At 38.7% G+C, this 19160-nt stretch overlaps 1 protein-coding gene across 1 annotated transcript in view; it reads right to left on the bottom strand.

Moving 5' to 3' along the window:
• Positions 1-19160, bottom strand: part of NELL2 (neural EGFL like 2) — a 227738-nt gene that overhangs the window by 130672 nt on the left and 77906 nt on the right. The window contains 2 exon segments of the mRNA XM_037887796.2: positions 2743-2845; positions 5944-6035. Coding sequence (XP_037743724.1) covers positions 2743-2845; positions 5944-6035 — 195 coding nt within the window.

The raw sequence follows: 19160 nt of genomic DNA, 5'->3' as shown, positions 1-19160 counted from the left end.
GCGTGAAGGGGCATATGAATGTTTAGCATAGCTGGCATGTAAATACCTTGCAATGCCAGCTACAAAAGTCCCATGCAAACGCCTGTTCTCACTGTCAGGTGACATTGTAAATAAGAAGCAGGCAGCATTATGTAAACAAATGTAAATGTTAATGTAAATAAACTTGTTTGTCTTAGCTATTGACTGAATAAGAAGTAGGACTGTGTGGACTTGTAGGCTCTAAAGTTTTACATTGTGTCATTTTTGAGTGCAGTTATGTAACCAAAAAACAAACAAACAAAAAAAAAATCTATATTTGTAAGCTGCACTTTCACGATAAAGAGGTTGCACTTCGGTACTTGTATGAGGTGAATTGAAAAATACTATTTCTTTGTTTATCATTTTGACAGTGCAAATATTTGTAATAAAAAATATAATGCAAGCACTATACACTTTGTAGTCTGTATTGAAATCAATATATTTGAAAATGTACAAAAACATCCAAAATATTTAATACATTTCAATTGGCATTCTATTGTTTAACAGTGTGATTTATCGTGATTAATTTTTAAAATCGCGATTAATTTTTTTGAGTTAATCTCGTGAGTTAACGGAGATTAATCAACAGCTCTACTTTTTATTATTATTTCCAGTGATTTAATTGCTCTAGACTTGTTTAAAAAAATCAGTATTAGGATTAGCCAAACAGTAATCTTTCACCATCCTTTTTTCAGTTCCTGCTTCCTTGCACAAGGCTCCTATAGTACAATGAACAGAACTGATCAGGGTTCAGGAGGGACCTAGTTTGGTATGACAGGAGTGGCTGAGTAGTACGAGCTGGGGTGAGGCTGCCACCAGGATAAACCCAAACCTGTCATTATGTAGCAAAGATCTATATGCATGCTCAATAAAGATCTCTTTCCCTACAACTCCACTTTCCTGCTTCATCATTTCTTGTCAATGAAATATCCCCCATCTTCTTCAACTTTTCAGTAATGTTTATGTTTGCATTAAAATAGAGAAAAAATCAGAATCTGCTTGGAAGGCATAGTCAGAGGTGTCGGGGTCATTGCTGTTTTGGCCTGGGGGGATGGAGTGTCTCTGCATGCATGAGCCCAGTCTGAAGGCGTAAGAACCAGGCAGACCAGGATCAACAAAACAGGCAGAGAGAATTTTGAACTGCTGATATGATCATGACACTAACTTCATGTCCCTACCATGGTAACTCAGGCACACTTCTTTTAAAGTACTACAATAATACCCTCCATGGCATGGTTTGTTGCAGTAGTGTACATGCATTTCTCAACTTCCCATTCATTTTTATTTTTTTAAAATACTACCACACTGCTATTATGTGAAACAGGAGATTCAGGAGCAAAAATCCCTACATTTTAAACAACATTAAGGGCCATTTGTTGCTCTCAGCACATTTCACGACTCCCATTGATGCTGATGGAGTGCTGTGCACATCAAGACCAGTATTTGGCCCTATAGCTGACAAATGGCAAAGGCCACCCTTTGTCCTACTTTTTTTTTCCTCACAGAAGCCTGAAATAAGGACAAAGTGTCAGCCTTTAGTTTTTGATTTCCTGGCTTTTATCAGTTTGTATCAGAACCTTAGCATTACAGAATAGTAAGTGTACAATTTTCCACTGATCAATAGATCGCCACAAACTACAAAGCAATATAGGAGAACATGTGCTGCAGATTAACACTGTATCAACGTACGATTTTAAGAATAAGATCCATAGCTCATGAGAGACAAGGCTAGGATGATTCATTCAGGACTGAAAACGTTCAGAAACAAGCACTACTGCTGCCAACTATTAGATTTATTGAGCTTCAGTGAGTGAAGTTTTTTTGTTTGTTTTTAAGATTTCACTGTAAGTTTTTACCATGAAAAAAAAATCCCTTTTGACTGTGATAGACTTCAAGACCTTCACACACTTCTGTTAAGTTATTTTCTTCCATCTTAGTCTTATCTCTCTTCTGGATGTCATTAATCGTATCGTTTGTGTCTCTGTAGCGGACGACTTGCATGTCTCCAGTATTCCCCAAATCAATGTATATCTAACCCAAGCCAAAGACTGTGATGGCTTGTTTCCTGCCAGAACTCAGTTTATCACAGTTTAACTATTGGAGAAATAGGAACAGACTTTCTGCTTTGAAGATGCAGCTGCTCACAGCTGGGAGGGTACCAATATTACCCAGTATTTTAACAGTACGTCAAAGAGCCCTTGGCAGTTCCTTACATCTCTATCCTTGCACTGAAAGTCCAGGCACATTCCATCTGTTTGGCCTATGTGTAAAAATTTGAGAAGTACAGTACACTATAATTCCCAAAGCTTTTGATTCTATATTCAGAAGGCAATCTAAAAGTGCTAAGAGGGGGAAATGATACAAATTTACTCTAATTTTCTATAAATCTGCAAAGCACATGTCCACTGCAGAAGGGCCTTTAGGGATGTGTGTGTGTGCATGCATAAATGAAGCACTTTAAAATGGTGACATCAATCATGTATAATCCCTTAGGATTTCTCTTTTGTATGTAATACATGAATGCTGCCGGCCCCATTCAGCAAAATTTACATTATTACACCTGATTCACACAGTTTTCAGACTCCTTGATGTGTACATTATCTATTCAGTTTTACAGTATCTCCAGTGACAAAAAAGATGTTTTACTCCAAAACTATAAAAAATTAATAAATGATAAATACTGCACATTACACTGAGCACAGGCAGATCGTGCTACTTTCTTACCTTTACAAACTTTGCAGCAGCTGTGAGACAAGGAGATTTGTTGAGAATCTGGGCAGTTCAAGGTTGGGCAGTCTGATTTTGTAGTGCGCTGCATTTTGTGGTCCTATTAAATTAAGGTAATTATTCAATACTGTAGATAACAAATGCAGATGAATAATGCCTTTATTTTATTTATGCATTTAGATTTATAACAGACAGACAGCAAAGGGTGCCTATCTCAAACTCCAGGTACCTTTGACAATTTGAAATCACAACTAAACTTAACAAAACCAGCAGACACCTCCACTATATAGCAGAAACCACACTTGTTTAGTAAATGAAAAATAAGGAAACATTCCTCATCCTTCCCCAAAATTATCCACACGCAGCTTCCCTGTCCTCAAAAGCTTCTCCAGAAATCATGCCTAGAAGGTCAACAAATTAGTTCTCTTACGGACTGCAGGGGATCAAAGCTAGGGGGACTGCACAAATAATGCCATGCTAGCAGCTTCCTTTCTTTTACCTTAAGGGATCTCTAGTCTGAGTAACTTGTCGGATCTCAACTGTGGCTGTATGGCCCAAGGGAGAGGCAGTGGTATCTCATGAGGAGAGAGGTTTCTCAGATAGATTGGTGCCAGGACATTTAGCACTTCAGAGGTCAAAACCAGTATGTTAAACCCCACCTGTATATCCACAAGCTGCCAGTGGAGATCAGAGAGAATAAATGTAATATGCTCATAGTAAGATACCCAGTTTAATGAGCAGGCTGCTACATTGTACTCCAGCTTTAGTTTCCAAATGGCCCCAAGTAGAGTGCATTGCAATGATGTAGTCTTGGAGACACAAAGGTACAAATCACGGCAGCACAACACCTTCCTGAAAAGCCCCAGAGTCTTTTTTGAAATTCAGAATTTTTCTTAGCATATAAAGCTCTGTGTGTGGAAAGTGCCTAACACTTTGCATATACCATTATTATATAGTTGGTGTTTCATTTAAAATTATTATCCCAGGAAAAAGATGAGGATGAGACCAAAAAAAAAAAGAACAGTCTTCACTGACTGATCTTCCCAGACTCCATGGCACACACCCAGAATGAAACCTGAACCTGTAACAAACTAAACTAGAGCGTGAACTATACTGTATGTCACACAAAACACTCAAAAACCATCTAAAAGTGAACACATTTATGTAAGTGTGCATGCTGAAGACTGGCCATTATAACAATGTGGTCTATTGCTAAACATGACTGAAATGTTGCAGAGTTTCTTTGTTTTTTTCAGATTTGAATGGGAAAATGTGCCTAACTGCAGCAACCAAGAAAAAAAAGAAAAGTGATTTTCCATGTTTATGCACAACAAAATCCAGAAGGAGAAATTCCCTAAACTGCCCTGATAACATCAACACTGGCCTACAAGCAAGAAATCATGACCTATGCCATAACTCTCAAGTCTCTCTTGAGCAGAGGTCTTTAACTAGATTCTATTATATGTAGAAATATGTAGGTAATAAAATAGCATCTGCCTATGGGTACTCATTTTATCTACACATCTGACAGTATGTAGATTTGTTGCTCTGAAATGTCATTTCTAGTGTTGCTTTCTTGGCAGCAATAAGTAGTTCAGTGCTTGAGATTCTGAATTTTTATCACCAAAGTTGCCATAAAACATTTCTAAAAGCACAGTGAGAGACAAGTAAGGTGGCCAAATATGTACCCATTACCAATAGGCAGGTAGGGTCAAGCCGGGTGTTCTGGCTCACTATGTTCACTAATGTGCCCTCATAATTTCTAACTGCAATAAATATAAGGCAGCACCGTGCAGACTTTGATGACTGTTATTCATATACAGATTGATCACCAATAGGAATTGTGTTGAAAATAGCAATTCACAGCCCTTAAAAGCATAGGGCAGATTAAGCTGCATTTCCAGAATTACTTCAGACCTTATTTCTCAAGCAGCTGATTTTGCACCCTCCCTCAGCCCCTTGATTTCAATGTAACTAGTAGGGAGATAAGGTACTACTCACAAATGACTAAGGCCATCAGCATGTATCCCTTGCTCTATAGGCCTAATTTCTGAAATAGATTTATTGACAAATTATAATCACCAGTTCATAAAGCTACAGTAAAGTGGCTCAGAAAGCAGCTCTGGCACAATATCCTATTGGAGGAGGTGACAGCGAGGTCCAAGGACAGATGCACTCTTTCCAATAGAGGGGGAAAGGATCTGCTAGATTCAGGGGAAGCGCCAGCCCTGGCACTGAGGCTGGAGTATTATCTGCCACATTTGCCTGACAACCACAGCTTTAAGGGGCTGGAGTTGGGAGAGCCTTTGCTCCCATTCTGTTTGACAGCACAGTTTCTTCCAGCTCAGACCTTGTGGAATGTATATTCTTTTGCATACGGCAGTTGCACTCTGAGACAACATTGCAATAAGCAGACAGGTCTTGCCTCTCTTTCCCCCACTAGAAATGCACACCCAATTCTTCAGCTCCACACTGAAGCATGCATTTCTCTACCTGATAGCAAGCTCCACACCTAGGGAAGCAGAGTAGCATTCCACCTCGGTATCTCTCTGTGCACTTTCCACATGTAGAAGCACACTGCAGCATTTTGCCCTTAAATTGCATTTCTGCTCTGAAAAGTGACTGGGTTAAAATAATATTGTAAGGCTCAATGTTTAGTGAGTCTGACTCAATATCGAGTATGCTCCATTTACAAGTAGAATGATAGATTACCAAACTGCCAACCATCCAAACACAACCTGAGATTTGACAGTCAAGTGGCATTCTTTCCTTCTCATACACCATTGCCAGCAAGAAATATCCTGTGGGCCAAATTCTGGTCTCATTTACATTTGTGTAACCCCCTTGTAGCTGACCACATAAGCTGGAGAAAATAGGGCTGCACAGATATAAAAGAGAGCATAATGTGGCCTGCAGGATATTTATTATTGATGATAATGTATAAGAAATAAAAAAAAGAACCCAGCTCAACTGAGAGATCCCAGGTTGAATTTTCAGGGTTGGCAATTAGAAAAAATATTTGATTTGTAAAATTTGATGTGGAAATCAGCTGGACACAGTAAGCATGGAAACCCCTTGATGCCCTTTTAAAAGTCACTTGTCACAGAAGATACGTACACATTTTTATTCATCAGGACCTTATATGACATTTTAAACAGATTTATTGAAAGAAAAGTGTCCCATCAATGGTGTTCTTACCTTGCACTCAAAAAGAACACAGTCCCCTGAATTTGAATACACAGTTTCTCTCTGTCCTTCGAAGTAGGTTCTGCCTTCAAATACGCACACCGCTTTAGGATAAAACAAAACAACAATTTGGGTAAGAAAGTTTTCAGTACTCTGGCTATAAAATTGGCTTATTTTCTTAAAGCTAAGCATATTTCAAAATTAAGTGATCAATTCAACAACAAGCATATTCCAATCCAGGACACAGGAGTTTGGACAAGAGCAAAAAAGAGCTGAAGAGGAGAGCCAAGAGAGGAGAAGGCCTCAAAAGCTAAGGGAGGAGAAGGTGTCAAGGAAAAACAGAGCATGGGAAGCTTGCGAGAGAACACAGGACAAAATAGAGGCTGCAAGTCTTGACTAGGAACAAATCACTGATGACCATAGTAGGAGCAGTTTCAGCCAAGTGCAGAAGGTGGAAACCAGGCCAGAGGAGATTTAGTGGAAGGCAAATCAAGGTAGGCAGTCTAAAGTGCCCATCTGAAGGATGATATGATAGTAGTGGAACAGGTGGATGGAAAGTCAGTTTCCTGAGGATGGGGATGCTACTGCATGATGGGTAATCCCTGAAGTTGAATATGTTATATGTTATCATAGTGCTCTGATGTTTAACTACTCCAGGTAGGTATTTAAAAGTTCAGTTCTAGTACCTCAATTATTCTCATTATTAAGTTTTATCTTTAAATTATATTTTATAATTTAAGAGCATATCTTCATTGCACAAGTTACTTGCACTGCAAGCAGGATCCGGCCTACAATTCTCAAATAGTATGGATATATGCCAGCCATACATTGTGAGGTTTACTGCATCACACTGAAACATGTTTATACCAGTTTGCTCACTGACTATATTTTTAGCATTTAAAATTTTAAAATAGCACGTAAAATATTTTCACATAATTTTTTTCCTTTTAAAAGGAGATAGCTATTGCAATTATTATGTGGAAAAGCATAAAGATTGAATAGTGCAAATGCCAGAAGCAGAAAATCTGATATATCTGTGTTGCTTAGGACACTGTCAGAACTTAAACAACAATAGTCAGACAGGAATAGATAAAGGCTTTAAAATTCTAGATTAAATGAGAAAGGTCTAATTTACTAATCATCGATGCAAAAACAACAATTCTAGATATCACTGAGATGATTTAAATCAGTTGCCCTAGAATTCATTTACAGATGGAATTATCTATCCCATTTAAATTGAGTTTACAATTTATGGGCAAATCTAAAAATACATTATTTTCCATTTCACTACCATTATTATTACTGGTTTCAGAGTGGTAGCCTTTAGCCCACAAAAACTTATGCCCAAACAAATTGTTTAGTCTCTAAGGTGCCACAAGTACTCCTTGTTGTTTTTATTAATTATTATTATTATCATTATCATCATCATCATCATCATCATTATAGTGTTTAGTTTTTCCTTTACTCTTTTCACTATCAGACTATAAACATTTTTGCAAAATTTGTATTTATATTTTTGGAAAATTACCAACCAACTTTATATGTGTATGTTGGTGGGGGGAAGGAACATGGGAAAGCAGACTAAAACAACTTTTATTTTAATTTAATTTCTAAAATGTTACCTTCACTTTTTAAAGTACGGACTGCCTTTATCCAAGTGAAACTTGCCTACAGATACCAAATGCAGTCCTTTAAGGGCTCCTTTGTAAACTGGGTACCTTAACTAGTAAGACTCTGCAAGGCATGCCAGTCAGTATGCAATCAAAACGAACCCAAGTCTTACTTGGCTTTGTAAGTAGGGAAAGGCAAAAGATTGATGAAAATAAAAACCAGTCCTAACATTCACGCAAAACTTGACCCAAACCAATTGGTTAAGTCTCACAACTCACCTCCTACTGGTGGCATGATCTAAATCTGCTGCTGCTGAGTGGAACTTCCAAGAAGTTCCCCCAAATCTTGGGAGTGATGCAAATTTTGGGGAGGTGGTGTGTCTTTAACAAGGAAGTTGGGAAATTCAAAAGGAATAGCAAAGAGCCCTGTACTGCTGCCTGTTGCTAGTACAAGAAGGAAGGCAGTAGAGTATCAACTGCAATCTGAGTGAAGGTACAAAACCTCCCCCACAAACAGTGCAAAGGATAGATGCAGAGCCTCATGGAGATGGGGGCTGCCCTGTAGTGACTCCTGACAGTGGGAGGAAGGCTGTGGATCCCCAATGAAGACACTTATAAATGGGTGGAGGGCAAAGTGCATTTCCAGAGAGAACGCTGTTGCTTCTGCTATAGGGAAATAAGAAGGCAGAAATGGATCAAGGGTGTCAGGTTGAGGGGTCCCTTCAGAAGATATATTTATCTCAGTTAACTTTGTATATGTTGCAAACACGCAGATGCTTTTCCAAAGTGAATCAAGCCTTTTTACATTCACCGAGGACTAAGTTTAAGGTGGGTAATGGTGCACAATACATATTTATGGGACTGTTCTAAACTTACAGATTTGTGGAACACCATAACTAGATGGCAAAAATAATAGTTAATAGTATTGTTGGATGAAATCCATTTTTTTGTTGCTTATTTACTCATAGGTTAATTGATGATTAGTTGAGAGAAACGGAGAGGGATACTGAGAGCTTTCCTAATGGCTAAGAGATTAATTCTAATTAAATACAAGTCTACCCATCTTACATATTTATGTACGAAGGAGGCAAGATCAGCATCATGAATGCCTTATTAAGTGCTAGTATCACAGGACACAGGATGTGAATGAACAGAGTGCTCCTTGTGATCCCAGTGATTGTGCTAGTATCCCAGTGGTGTTCCATATATTTATGTGGTATGTCTGCTAGAATCCTGCAATTAGCCTGATTCAAATCCTTCTAATTATTGACTTATTTTTTAAAAATAACCAGGGCATATTAGAATAAGATGTAAGAGAGCCATTTAGGGGCCTGATCCAAAGCCCACTGAAATCGATAGGAAGTTTCCCATTAGCTTCAGTGGGTTCTGAATTAGGCCTTAAATCATCTAATCCATCTCTTTGACAGTGCAGAATTGTTACATACAGAATATTTTACAATGCTTTGTCCAGTCCTCTTTAAATGACTTGCTTGAGGGTGCTTCCAGCATTTGTTAGTGGAATAATCTCCCCTAATAGATTTTACTGTGAGGTAGTTTCCTTGCTTTCCATCTTAAATGTTCCTTTTCTTAATGCCATCCCATCCCACAGATATTTAGATTCCTTACAACCCCAAATAATTTCTCTCCATCTGTGGTGTGTGTTCCATGCAAATACTTAAACAGTTTAAAAGCAAAACAAAATACCATTTCGCCCACTTCTACACATAGGTGTTGTCTAAGAAGAATCCCTCAAAGGCAACTCAGAAATAAGCACACACAATTGTAGCAGTCCATTAAACAGGTCTAGAGTGTGTAAACCTTAAGCACTATATCGCATTTTGGGTGCTATATAATCTAAATTATAATTATTTTATTTTTACATATTATATACTTATCATATTATAGGGCCTGCTCTAGGCCTTCCAAAGTCAGAGGGTGAAATTCGGCCCCACTGAAGTCAATAGCAAAACTCCCATTGGCTTCAGTAGGGCCAGGATTTCATCCCATAGGATTTTGACCATTCCAACAAAAACAGGATTGAGCTCACAACATCCTAAGATGACCAGATATCCCGATAAAATTGGGACTGTCCCGATTTTAGTTGTTTGTTCCGCGTCCCGACCGATGTACGGTCGGGACGCCATTTGTCCCAATATTTTGCTTTGGCGGCATTCCAGCTTTTTTTTTTTTGCACTTGGGGGCGGCAAAAACCAAAGCTGGCTCTGGCTGGGGGGAGAGCCTGTAGCTGCCCCCGCACGTGTCCCGGTATTTTGTTCTTGTCATCTGGTCACCCTACAACATCCACATGTCAGTCTACTCACTTTGGTGCTATAAAATCTCAAGCTTGATGTTGGATTAGCATACATTTATAAGAAATTTCATAGTTGTGTTACTGATCCATCTAACACAAGGATATGTGAAATATACTAAAGAAAAGGTGACTGCCCTTTGTATGTATAAGTGCATTAATGTAAATTAGACAATTATTAAAATAATGTTGTTGTAAAGTCTTTCTAAATGTTTATTTGCAGATGAATACACTTTATCACGGAAGACTGAAAATTGAAATCTCATCATTTAAACTTCTTTTGTTGGATTACCAACTTAAAATAACTGATTTTTATGTGCTTTCTTTTCTGTTGAAATACAGCAGTTAGAAATGTCAAAGAACTAATTAGACATACATAAGAAGTTTCCAAAGAAATGTCAGGATTAATTTTAAAAAATATGTAATATCTGTTAAAATCTGCTGAAGGCTGTTTAATGTATGTGTCCATTTGTATTGATTATACATTTTTAATTTAACTTTCACACTAAGAAATATGATCTTCAGTGTTAAAGATAATATGGAATTGAAAATTAATCACATCAATTTCTAACGTTTTCTTTTGTGTTAATAATAGCCCAGGGAATATTTATTTTAGGATAATAATTTGATATAACATATAATTGCAAAAAATTGCACGCTTACTGAGCCATCACATGTCTGAATGACAATCACTGTCAAAGAAACATACCCAAGACATATGCTCAAAGCCTAATGTTCACATTCAGAGGTTCATTTTCAGCACCGTACCCAAGGAGTTAGCTGCAAAAAATTTCTCCCATTGAAGTCCCTGGGGGCTGCATATCTAATGTCTCACTCACTACATTCAAAATGAACATATATTGTAGATTTCCTCTGAAACCTGCTGAATACTAAAAAAATTGGTTGTAGAATTTGTTTCCTCCATTTCCCATACTGGGTAAAACACAAAAGGTAAGAGGATATTTCATGGACTCATGCAAACCTCTGACGGCTAGAAGCTGGGGCTGCATGACACAGGATGGATCACTCGATAAATTGCCTGTTCTGTTCACTCCCTCTGAAGCATCTGATACTGGCATCAGATACTGGGCTAGAGAGACCATTGGTCTGATCCACTATGGTCGTTCTTATGTCTAGAGTTGAAAGAAAGCCTGTAGAGCTTGTTATATTCCCTTTCCTCCCCCTTAATGGCCCACAAGAGAGAAAAGAGGGGATTTGGGGAATAAGGGGAAGATTAAGAAAAAGGGGACATTGTGGTTAACATTCTCCTTCCCCCTGCTAGTTAAACAGCATCTGAGGGATTCGGTGCAGAGAGATGGGGTTCATTGGATGAAATGTTGGGCCTTCAAGGTTCTTTGGTAATTGAGGGTGCCTGGTGAGTTGTCACATGAAATGTTGAGGCACAAAAAGGTTCCACAATATTTGGACAGTTCCCTTCAATGAGAACATACACCTGAGGAGGAAGAAGGTGAGGACGTTCTTGTGCAGAGCACCAGCACCTAGATTCCTGTTTCTCTCATCCAAGATAATTCAGCCAACAGGGCTTCCACAGCAACAACTTACATGCACTTCAGAGGTACCAGTTCCACTGTCTCAGTGCCACTTTGTCAAGGCTGATATCAGAGACATTGGCTACTATGCCAATTTGCCAGTGAATAGTCTTCCCGCCCACTCCCTCCACAAAAGCTTCCATCTCCTTCCCTTTCTTCCTCCTATCAGTCCTCTTTCTCTATCCTTTGGCTGGCCACCCAGGAGCCCAAAAGAAGCAGCATTCTGGGTGTGTCAGGAGTGACCCAACAGGGTAAATTCTTGCCAGTTTGTCATCATACTTCATGAAACCCCAAAGGCTTGTCCCCTTAGGTGAGCACTGTCCACACTCAGAAAAATGTGATGGTGCCAGACTTCCCACTCCCCACTTTCCTCAGAAGGCACTTGGACCCTACTTCCTTGTCAGTTCAGCGTCACAGCTTGTTTTTTCTTCCTCCTGCCAGCAGATGTCACAAGCTTGTACGTGTCCCATGATGATGGGGACTTTGTATTTCTATTTAGCTTAAGAAGTCCAAGAACATGAACATCTGGACCATAATTCTGTAACTGCAAAGTCCAGTGAAGATTTAACTTCTACCTGGCTAAACACTTCCCAGAAGGGGATGAATGATTAGTTTGTCATTGGTAACTCTTTGGACCATATCATAGTTCATCTTCTTAACTCCTCCTATTCCAAAGGACTATTGTATCACAGTCAGTAAATTACCTGATGGCTGATTGTTCTGAGACTTGATAGCTATTGTCTGTGTGAGATTCCATCTGTCATTGTGTGGGATTCTATCACAGATGGAATCCCACACATACAATAGCTATCCAGTCCCGAACAATTATACCACAGATTAATTTGTCCCACTATTTCACAGCATTAACCACATCCTCTCCCCACCAACCTCCCCAAGCCCCTATCTAAAACAAAACTACTTCAAGCACAGCTTTCTAGAAAGGCAGAAGAGCAGGGATTCTATGAAGTCTATTAGGGATTCCTCCATTTCTGTTTGTACCTCATACCAGGTCACATTCAGTATGTTATTGATAGGTCATTGTCAAGCCATCATCTGTCCTCCATAATACCTTTTCCCTCCTATTGGCCTCAAGATGATGCTATCCCTTCATGTGCTTTTTAGCACGCTGTTCTTTGGTGACAGAACAAGCAATCCAACTAACTCTTGCTATCTTTGCTATTCCGGTCACTTACTTATTGCTGTGAGGTACGTGTGTACATCTCCCTGTAGTGCCTGAGCTAATTCTGTTTCAAACTTATCACCAAGTGACAGAGGGCAATTCAGGATGTCACTGAACTGTTCCATCCATCTTATTGAATCATCATCCTAGTCAGCTGATGAGCAACAAAACTGATTTGAAAATTTGAGAAAGATTTCAATAATTTTGACATGTACTTTAAATCTTGGAATCTTCCTACCTGCCACATCTTCTGTTTGCCACAAAATTTCACCTGGTTCTTCTCTGCCAATTTTAGGATGTCCTGTTTGGCCTCTTCTTGGTGACATTCTTCACTGTGCAGTCACCCTGCACAAGGTTTATGCCCTACATAAGTCCAACTTAAACCCTATTTGGAGGACTTAAGTGGTGCCTACCCTTTGTGCTGGCCTTTATCCCTGGGAATTTACACAGGGGTCCATTTCATCCTTTGTGAATTTCTATCTGTCTAATGCCGAGTCACTATTAAATTAATATGCACTTCCTTCTCTCATTTATCCCTGGCAGTGTTTCATACAGGGTCTTCTTTGCTCACTTCCTGGGTATATGATGCTTTGTCAGAGTAGCTAGTGAATAATGAACTTTTTCCATTATTATTCTATGCCATCTCCTTCAACAACTTAAAGTGATTCCAGATTTCAAGATGGAAAATTTGCTGCTAGCTCTTCAAGTTAATCATTGTTGGACAACAGTGGAAGTAGGCTTCAGCAACTTCAGTAGAGAAAATCTGATTTGAAATTTCCTAAGGATCAGAAATTAAATACTATTTATATCTTGCTTCTGATTAGTTGCAAAACAGGAGAGACTTTCTCCATTATTCTGAAAATGCAAAGTGGTTGGTCTAGAGTATTTTTATGAACACCTGTAAGTATCTGCAATGCGAGCCATATCTAACAATGCTAATAGGCGGTTTAGTCACACTGATGATGAGTCAATTTAAAATAATACAGATATCATTACACAAATGTTTCTTATATTTTCATGGTCCTTGCCTACTATGGGGAAATTATATAATTTATCTTGCCCACCTGTTCCTAAGCGAAGGCTCCTAAGCCATTCCTCTTACCCCCAAACTGAAGGCTCATCTAAGTATTCTTTGTGTCACCTTTCACAAACCAAAAAACAATTATACCGTTATCTGTAAAGGAGATGCTTGCAGAAATGTCAACTGGGCTGGCAGTCTAGAAAGTACTGTTGGAACCAGCAAAGTGAAGACAGATGGATCTGACAGATGAAGTAAAACTTTTACATTGGACAGCAGGATACAGAGTTTGAGAGAGAGTTTGTAATCGTATGAAGCCAATTTGGAGATCTCATGAAGTAAAGTGAATGTGTGGCTGCCTGTAGTTAAACAGAGACCTGGGCTATCAATGACAGAAAAGTAGTGGCTAAAGGCACCTGACTAATCAGATAGAAGTATAGCTAGCAAGAGGCAGAGGCAGAGCCAGATCATATTCCAGCAATATAGTGAGTCTATCTATGGTACTTATATAGCATCAACCACCACAGTACCTCTGTGCCACAGATTCCACAGCCAAATATGCACACTGGAGTTGAAAGGACAGTAAGTTAGAGCCCACTAAAATGGCAAAGTTTATTTATGTCAACAAATAAGCCTCTACTGAAACAGGATAAAAAGATCTTAAAAATAAAAGTAAGCCACGAAACATGTAAATTCTTATAGCCTTCCTTTCAGTTAAAACATATTTTATTAAGACATGTCACAACAGTATGAAAAGCCAACAGGAATATATACCTGTCTCTCCAGCAAAGGGAAATAATTTTTGTGAAAGCTTCCAAAGAAGCCTTCAGTGGAGGCGTGAGGCCTTGTAAGAGAAGTAACAATAGTTGTGCTATGGTAACCCGCAGTAACAGGTATAGTGTTATCTGAATTCAACACTATCATAAGTGGGAGATTGAAAAGGATTCCTCCCACCACTTCACACACACAGTGGTACTTCAAACTGTCAACCTAGTTAAACTGGGACAGCTCACATCAAGAGACTATTCCAATATCCTCATACAAAAAGACTGGTATGTGTAAGAGGTTCACAGCAATAGGAAAGGGGAACTATTTGCTTTTGAAAATGTTTGCATTATATGTGGCACACTTTGTTTATCTAATGTCCATTCACAGTGAGAAATCACAATACACTAACTCATCCTCTTTGTTCATTTCCTAAAAGCCTGATTCTGCAGCCTTTATTCACAAAGAGTAGCAGTTACTAGATAGTGGGGAAATTTTAAAAATGTTCTGTTTTTTCAAAATTTCCCCTGAAAATTATGTTCTCAATGAAAAAACCAAAAAGGAAAAAAAATGTCATTCAAAAGTAGTTAACAGAAAAAAAAATTTCCTTTTGGTTTTTTGCATTACCAAATATGTAAATAAAAGTTTAATCAAAAGTTTTCTGTATACATTTTTATTTTAGCCAGAAAGCCCCATTTTTTTTAAAACAAAAAGTTATGACAAAACATACTCTAATCATTGCTTGGACAATTAGTCCCACTGGGTCTCTCAAACAAATGCTATTCAACATGAGCAAGAGTTGCCTGTAATGATTAAAATGCTCGAGGAAACATATCCTCTTCTGTATAGCACCAAGAATACTGACAGCATTCAACAAATAATAAAACCTCAAAATTATATATGCTCCTCATATCTGTTGATAAGGCAGCACTAGCTCATAAATGTTGCCTTTGCAAAAGAAAACACTATCTTTACAAAGGGAATTTGAAGAAAGCATTTGATATCTTCTCTGTAAAAACATTAGGTTGCTATTATCCACATGGCAACTATAATGTGAGTTGAAAACCTCATCCAAAAGATTGGATATTGACAGACATGCATGACTCTGATTGGCTTTAGGAGATTATACCGTATTGTACTTGCTCAAACAGTACTGGGATTTTTTTTGGCCTGTAAAACCAGGATTTTGAAAGCTTGGGCATGGCTAATCCAATCAAAATGTCAATTGCCAAATACATTGCCTTGGTTATCCAATCCTCAAAGCAACTTTCACAGTTGAGCATTCAGACAATGAAATCCAATACCAAAGAAGAACGTTAGAGGCTACCAAGAGAAAAGAAACAATTAATTCCATTTTATAAACTATTGTATTCTGGTATACATGCAAGGGCTCATGAATAATACAACAGCTAGCAAGGCCAACTGAGCACTGATAGAGATATCATTACACTAATATTATTTCATGCATGCTTAAGTCCCACATGACGGAATTAGCCATTTTAGTGGGGGAGACCCTCAAAAATAGCTGACTTGGTTGTACTTTATCAGCAGTGGCACTGAGTATTGGATCAGAGTTTGACACCTACTGGCTGCAGGGGATTTTCTGGTTATTTCAATTCCCGCTACTCGCAGCAGGTATTGCTGAGGGGAATTGCAGAAGGAGCCTGTCATAAATATAAAGGGAAAGGTAACCACCTTTCTGTCTACAATGCTATAAAATCCCTCCTGGCCAGAGGCAAAACCCTTTCACCTGTAAAGGGTTAAGAAGTTAAGATAACCTCGCTGGCACCTGACCAAAATGACCAATGAGGAGACAAGTTACTTTCAAAGCTGGAGTTGGGGGGAACAAAAGATCTGTCTGTCTGTGTGATGCTTTTGCTGGGAACAGATCAGGAATGCTCTTCAGAACTCCTGTAAAAAGTTAGTAAGCAATCTAGCTAGAAATGCATTACATTTCCTTTTGTTACATGGCTGGTAAAATAGGTTGTGCTGAATGGAATGTATATTCCTGTTTTTGTGTCTTTTTGTAACTTAAGGTTTTGCCTAGAGGGATTCTCTATGTTTTGAATCTGATTACCCTGTAAGGTATTTACCATCCTGATTTTACAGAGGTGATTCTTTTACTTTTTCTTTAATTAAAATTCTTCTTTTAAGAACCTGATTGTTTTTTCATTGTTCTTAAGATCCAAGGGTTTGGGTCTGTGTTCACCTATGCAAATTGGTGAGGATTTTTATCAAGCCTTCCCCAGGAAAGGGGGTGTAGGGCTTGGGGGGATCTTTTGGGGGAAGACGTCTCCAAGTGGGCTCTTTCCCTGTTCTTTGTTTAACACGCTTGGTGGTGGCAGCATAGGGTTCAAGGACAAGGCAAAGTTTGTACCTTGAGGAAGTTTTTAACCTAAGCTGGTAAGAATAAGCTTAGGGGGTCTTTCATGCAGGTCCCCACATCTGTACCCTAGAGTTCAGAGTGGGGAAGGAACCTTGACAGAGCCTCTCTGGGGAATTTTGTGGATGGAGAAGTGGTGTAAAGGCAAAACAATAATGCACATCTCACTAGCATATCTTATCAGTTCCTCACTTGTTTAACACACAAATACATCATTTCAGGTAGGAAGCCTCCAATGCGAGAATTCATTAGCAATAGGAACAGTTTAAGGCAGCTATTAGGAGTAAGTGTTCAATTGAGTTGTGAAAATAATAAAGGACTGCTTAAAAACTTGTATACTTTTTATTATTTTAAAGGGAAAGTATAAGATAAATAAAATAATGATCATGTCTCATCATTAAATTATTTAAAAGAAAACAAAGTTTTCTTCATTCTCATGTCTCAGCTGATGGTGCAGAGACATGAAAATGATTACAGAGGATAAGCAATCCATAGAGAGAGGATGCCGCATCTTCTATATGGGTTATTTCCTTAGTAGGTGGTCTAGGAGGACAGAGCCCCCTAGAAGCCAATGAAACTGCAATTGTTGGTGGCTGTTGCCCTCTTCCATGGGGAGAGATCCCATTCAATATATCTGGAAGCTATCAGAAAGGCTGGATTTAGGCACAGATTGGGTAGCACATCAAAAGTTGCGGCTAGGTCATGGTTTCTCCAAAGCACTTTACCCATGGGCCTGGATACAAAAGGAAATTGACTAGCACTTTGCTCCCCCATCCCTATCTCTTCACCCCTTCTCTCTTTCCCCTATTTGAATTCCTTCCTCTTCTTCTCTCCTTACCCTAAACTGAAATAACAAGAGTAATTGGCATGATCATAAACTCTGCAGACAACCCTACTGAATGTTCCTTAAGCAAACTGTAAGCATTACTTTAATAGAGAGTAGTTTTCCATTTAATTTTAGGAAGTCTTGTAAAACTGAAAACAAGGTAAACACATGCTTTGTCAATCCTGATTAACAATTCAGTTATGCAAAACTACCCAAATTAATTCTATATTACATTTCAACATTCATTATCAAATAGCACATAAGCAAGAGGAAATCAAAATCAGACACCACCAACAGAATCAGACTTTTAAAAAGCAAAGACATTATATAGGGTTTTATTTAGCTCTAATTCTAAGCCCCTAGTTCTCATGATTGCAAGAAGTTAGAAACCAGTGTCATTTAGAGTTGTCATAAATATAAAGGGAAGGGTAAACCCCTTTAAAATCCCTCCTGGCCAGAGGAAAAGCCCTTTCACCTGTAAAGGGTTAAGAAGCTAGGATAACCTCGCTGGCACCTGACCACAATGACCAATGAGGAGACAAGATACTTTCAAAAGCTGGGAGGAGGGAGAAAAACAAAGGGTCTGTGTCTGTCTGTATGCTGCTTTCGCCGGGGACAGAACAGGAATGGAGTCTTAGAACTTAGTAAGTAATCTAGCTAGATATGCGTTAGATTCTGATTTCTTTAAATGGCTGAGAAAATAAGCTGTGCTGAATGGAATGGATATTCCTGTCTTTGTGTCTTTTTGTAACTTAAGGTTTTGCCTAGAGGGATTCTCTGTGTTTTGAATCTAATTACCCTGTAAGGTATTTACCATCCTGATTTTACAGAGGTGATTCTTTTTGCTTTTTCTTCTATTAAAATCCTTCTTTTAAGAAACTGAACGCTTTTTCATTGTTCTTATGATCCAAGGGTTTGGGTCTGTGGTCACTTATGCAAATTGGTGAGGATTTTTATCAAGCCTTCCCCAGGAAGGGGCGTGCAAGGTTTTGGTGAGGATTTTGGGGGGAAAGACGTTTCCAAACGGGCTCTTTCCTAATAAAATAAAACCGGTTAGACGTTTGGTGGTAGCAGCGAAAGTCCAACGGCAAAAGGTAAAATAGTTTGTACCTTGGGGAAGTTTTAAGCTAAGCTGGTAAAAGTAAGCTTAGGAGGTTTTCATGCAGGTCCCCACATCTGTACCCTAGAGTTCAGAGTGGGGAAGGAAACTTGACAAGAGTACTTTCCAAAATATTAGCTTTCTCCTGTCACTTCAGTACCTACAAATCACATGTAAATGGTAAGCCAGTTGAGGATTTGAAATCCTTAAATGGGTAAAAGACATTGGGCCAGATCCTCACAAGCTGTATATTGGAGTAGTTCCAGACTCCTAAGTAAAACTACACCTGTGTGCATCAGCTGAGAATCTGGCTCAACTACAAAAACACAATAAACTGGAATTAAAAAAAAAAGTCTGTTAATGACAATAATCCTTCCTCATTTGCAATGGTAGGCATATTTCGGTGAGCAATGCCTTATAGTCCCTGGTACTGCAAACAATTACACATATGCACCTTAGCTACATTAGTACTCCCATTGAGTTCAATGAG

The sequence above is a fragment of the Chelonia mydas genome, chromosome 1 (assembly GCF_015237465.2).
Source record: "Chelonia mydas isolate rCheMyd1 chromosome 1, rCheMyd1.pri.v2, whole genome shotgun sequence".
Lineage (NCBI taxonomy): Eukaryota > Metazoa > Chordata > Testudines > Cheloniidae > Chelonia > Chelonia mydas.
Note: the sequence above shows the minus strand (reverse complement) of the source record. Positions and strands in the feature narration are given on the sequence as shown.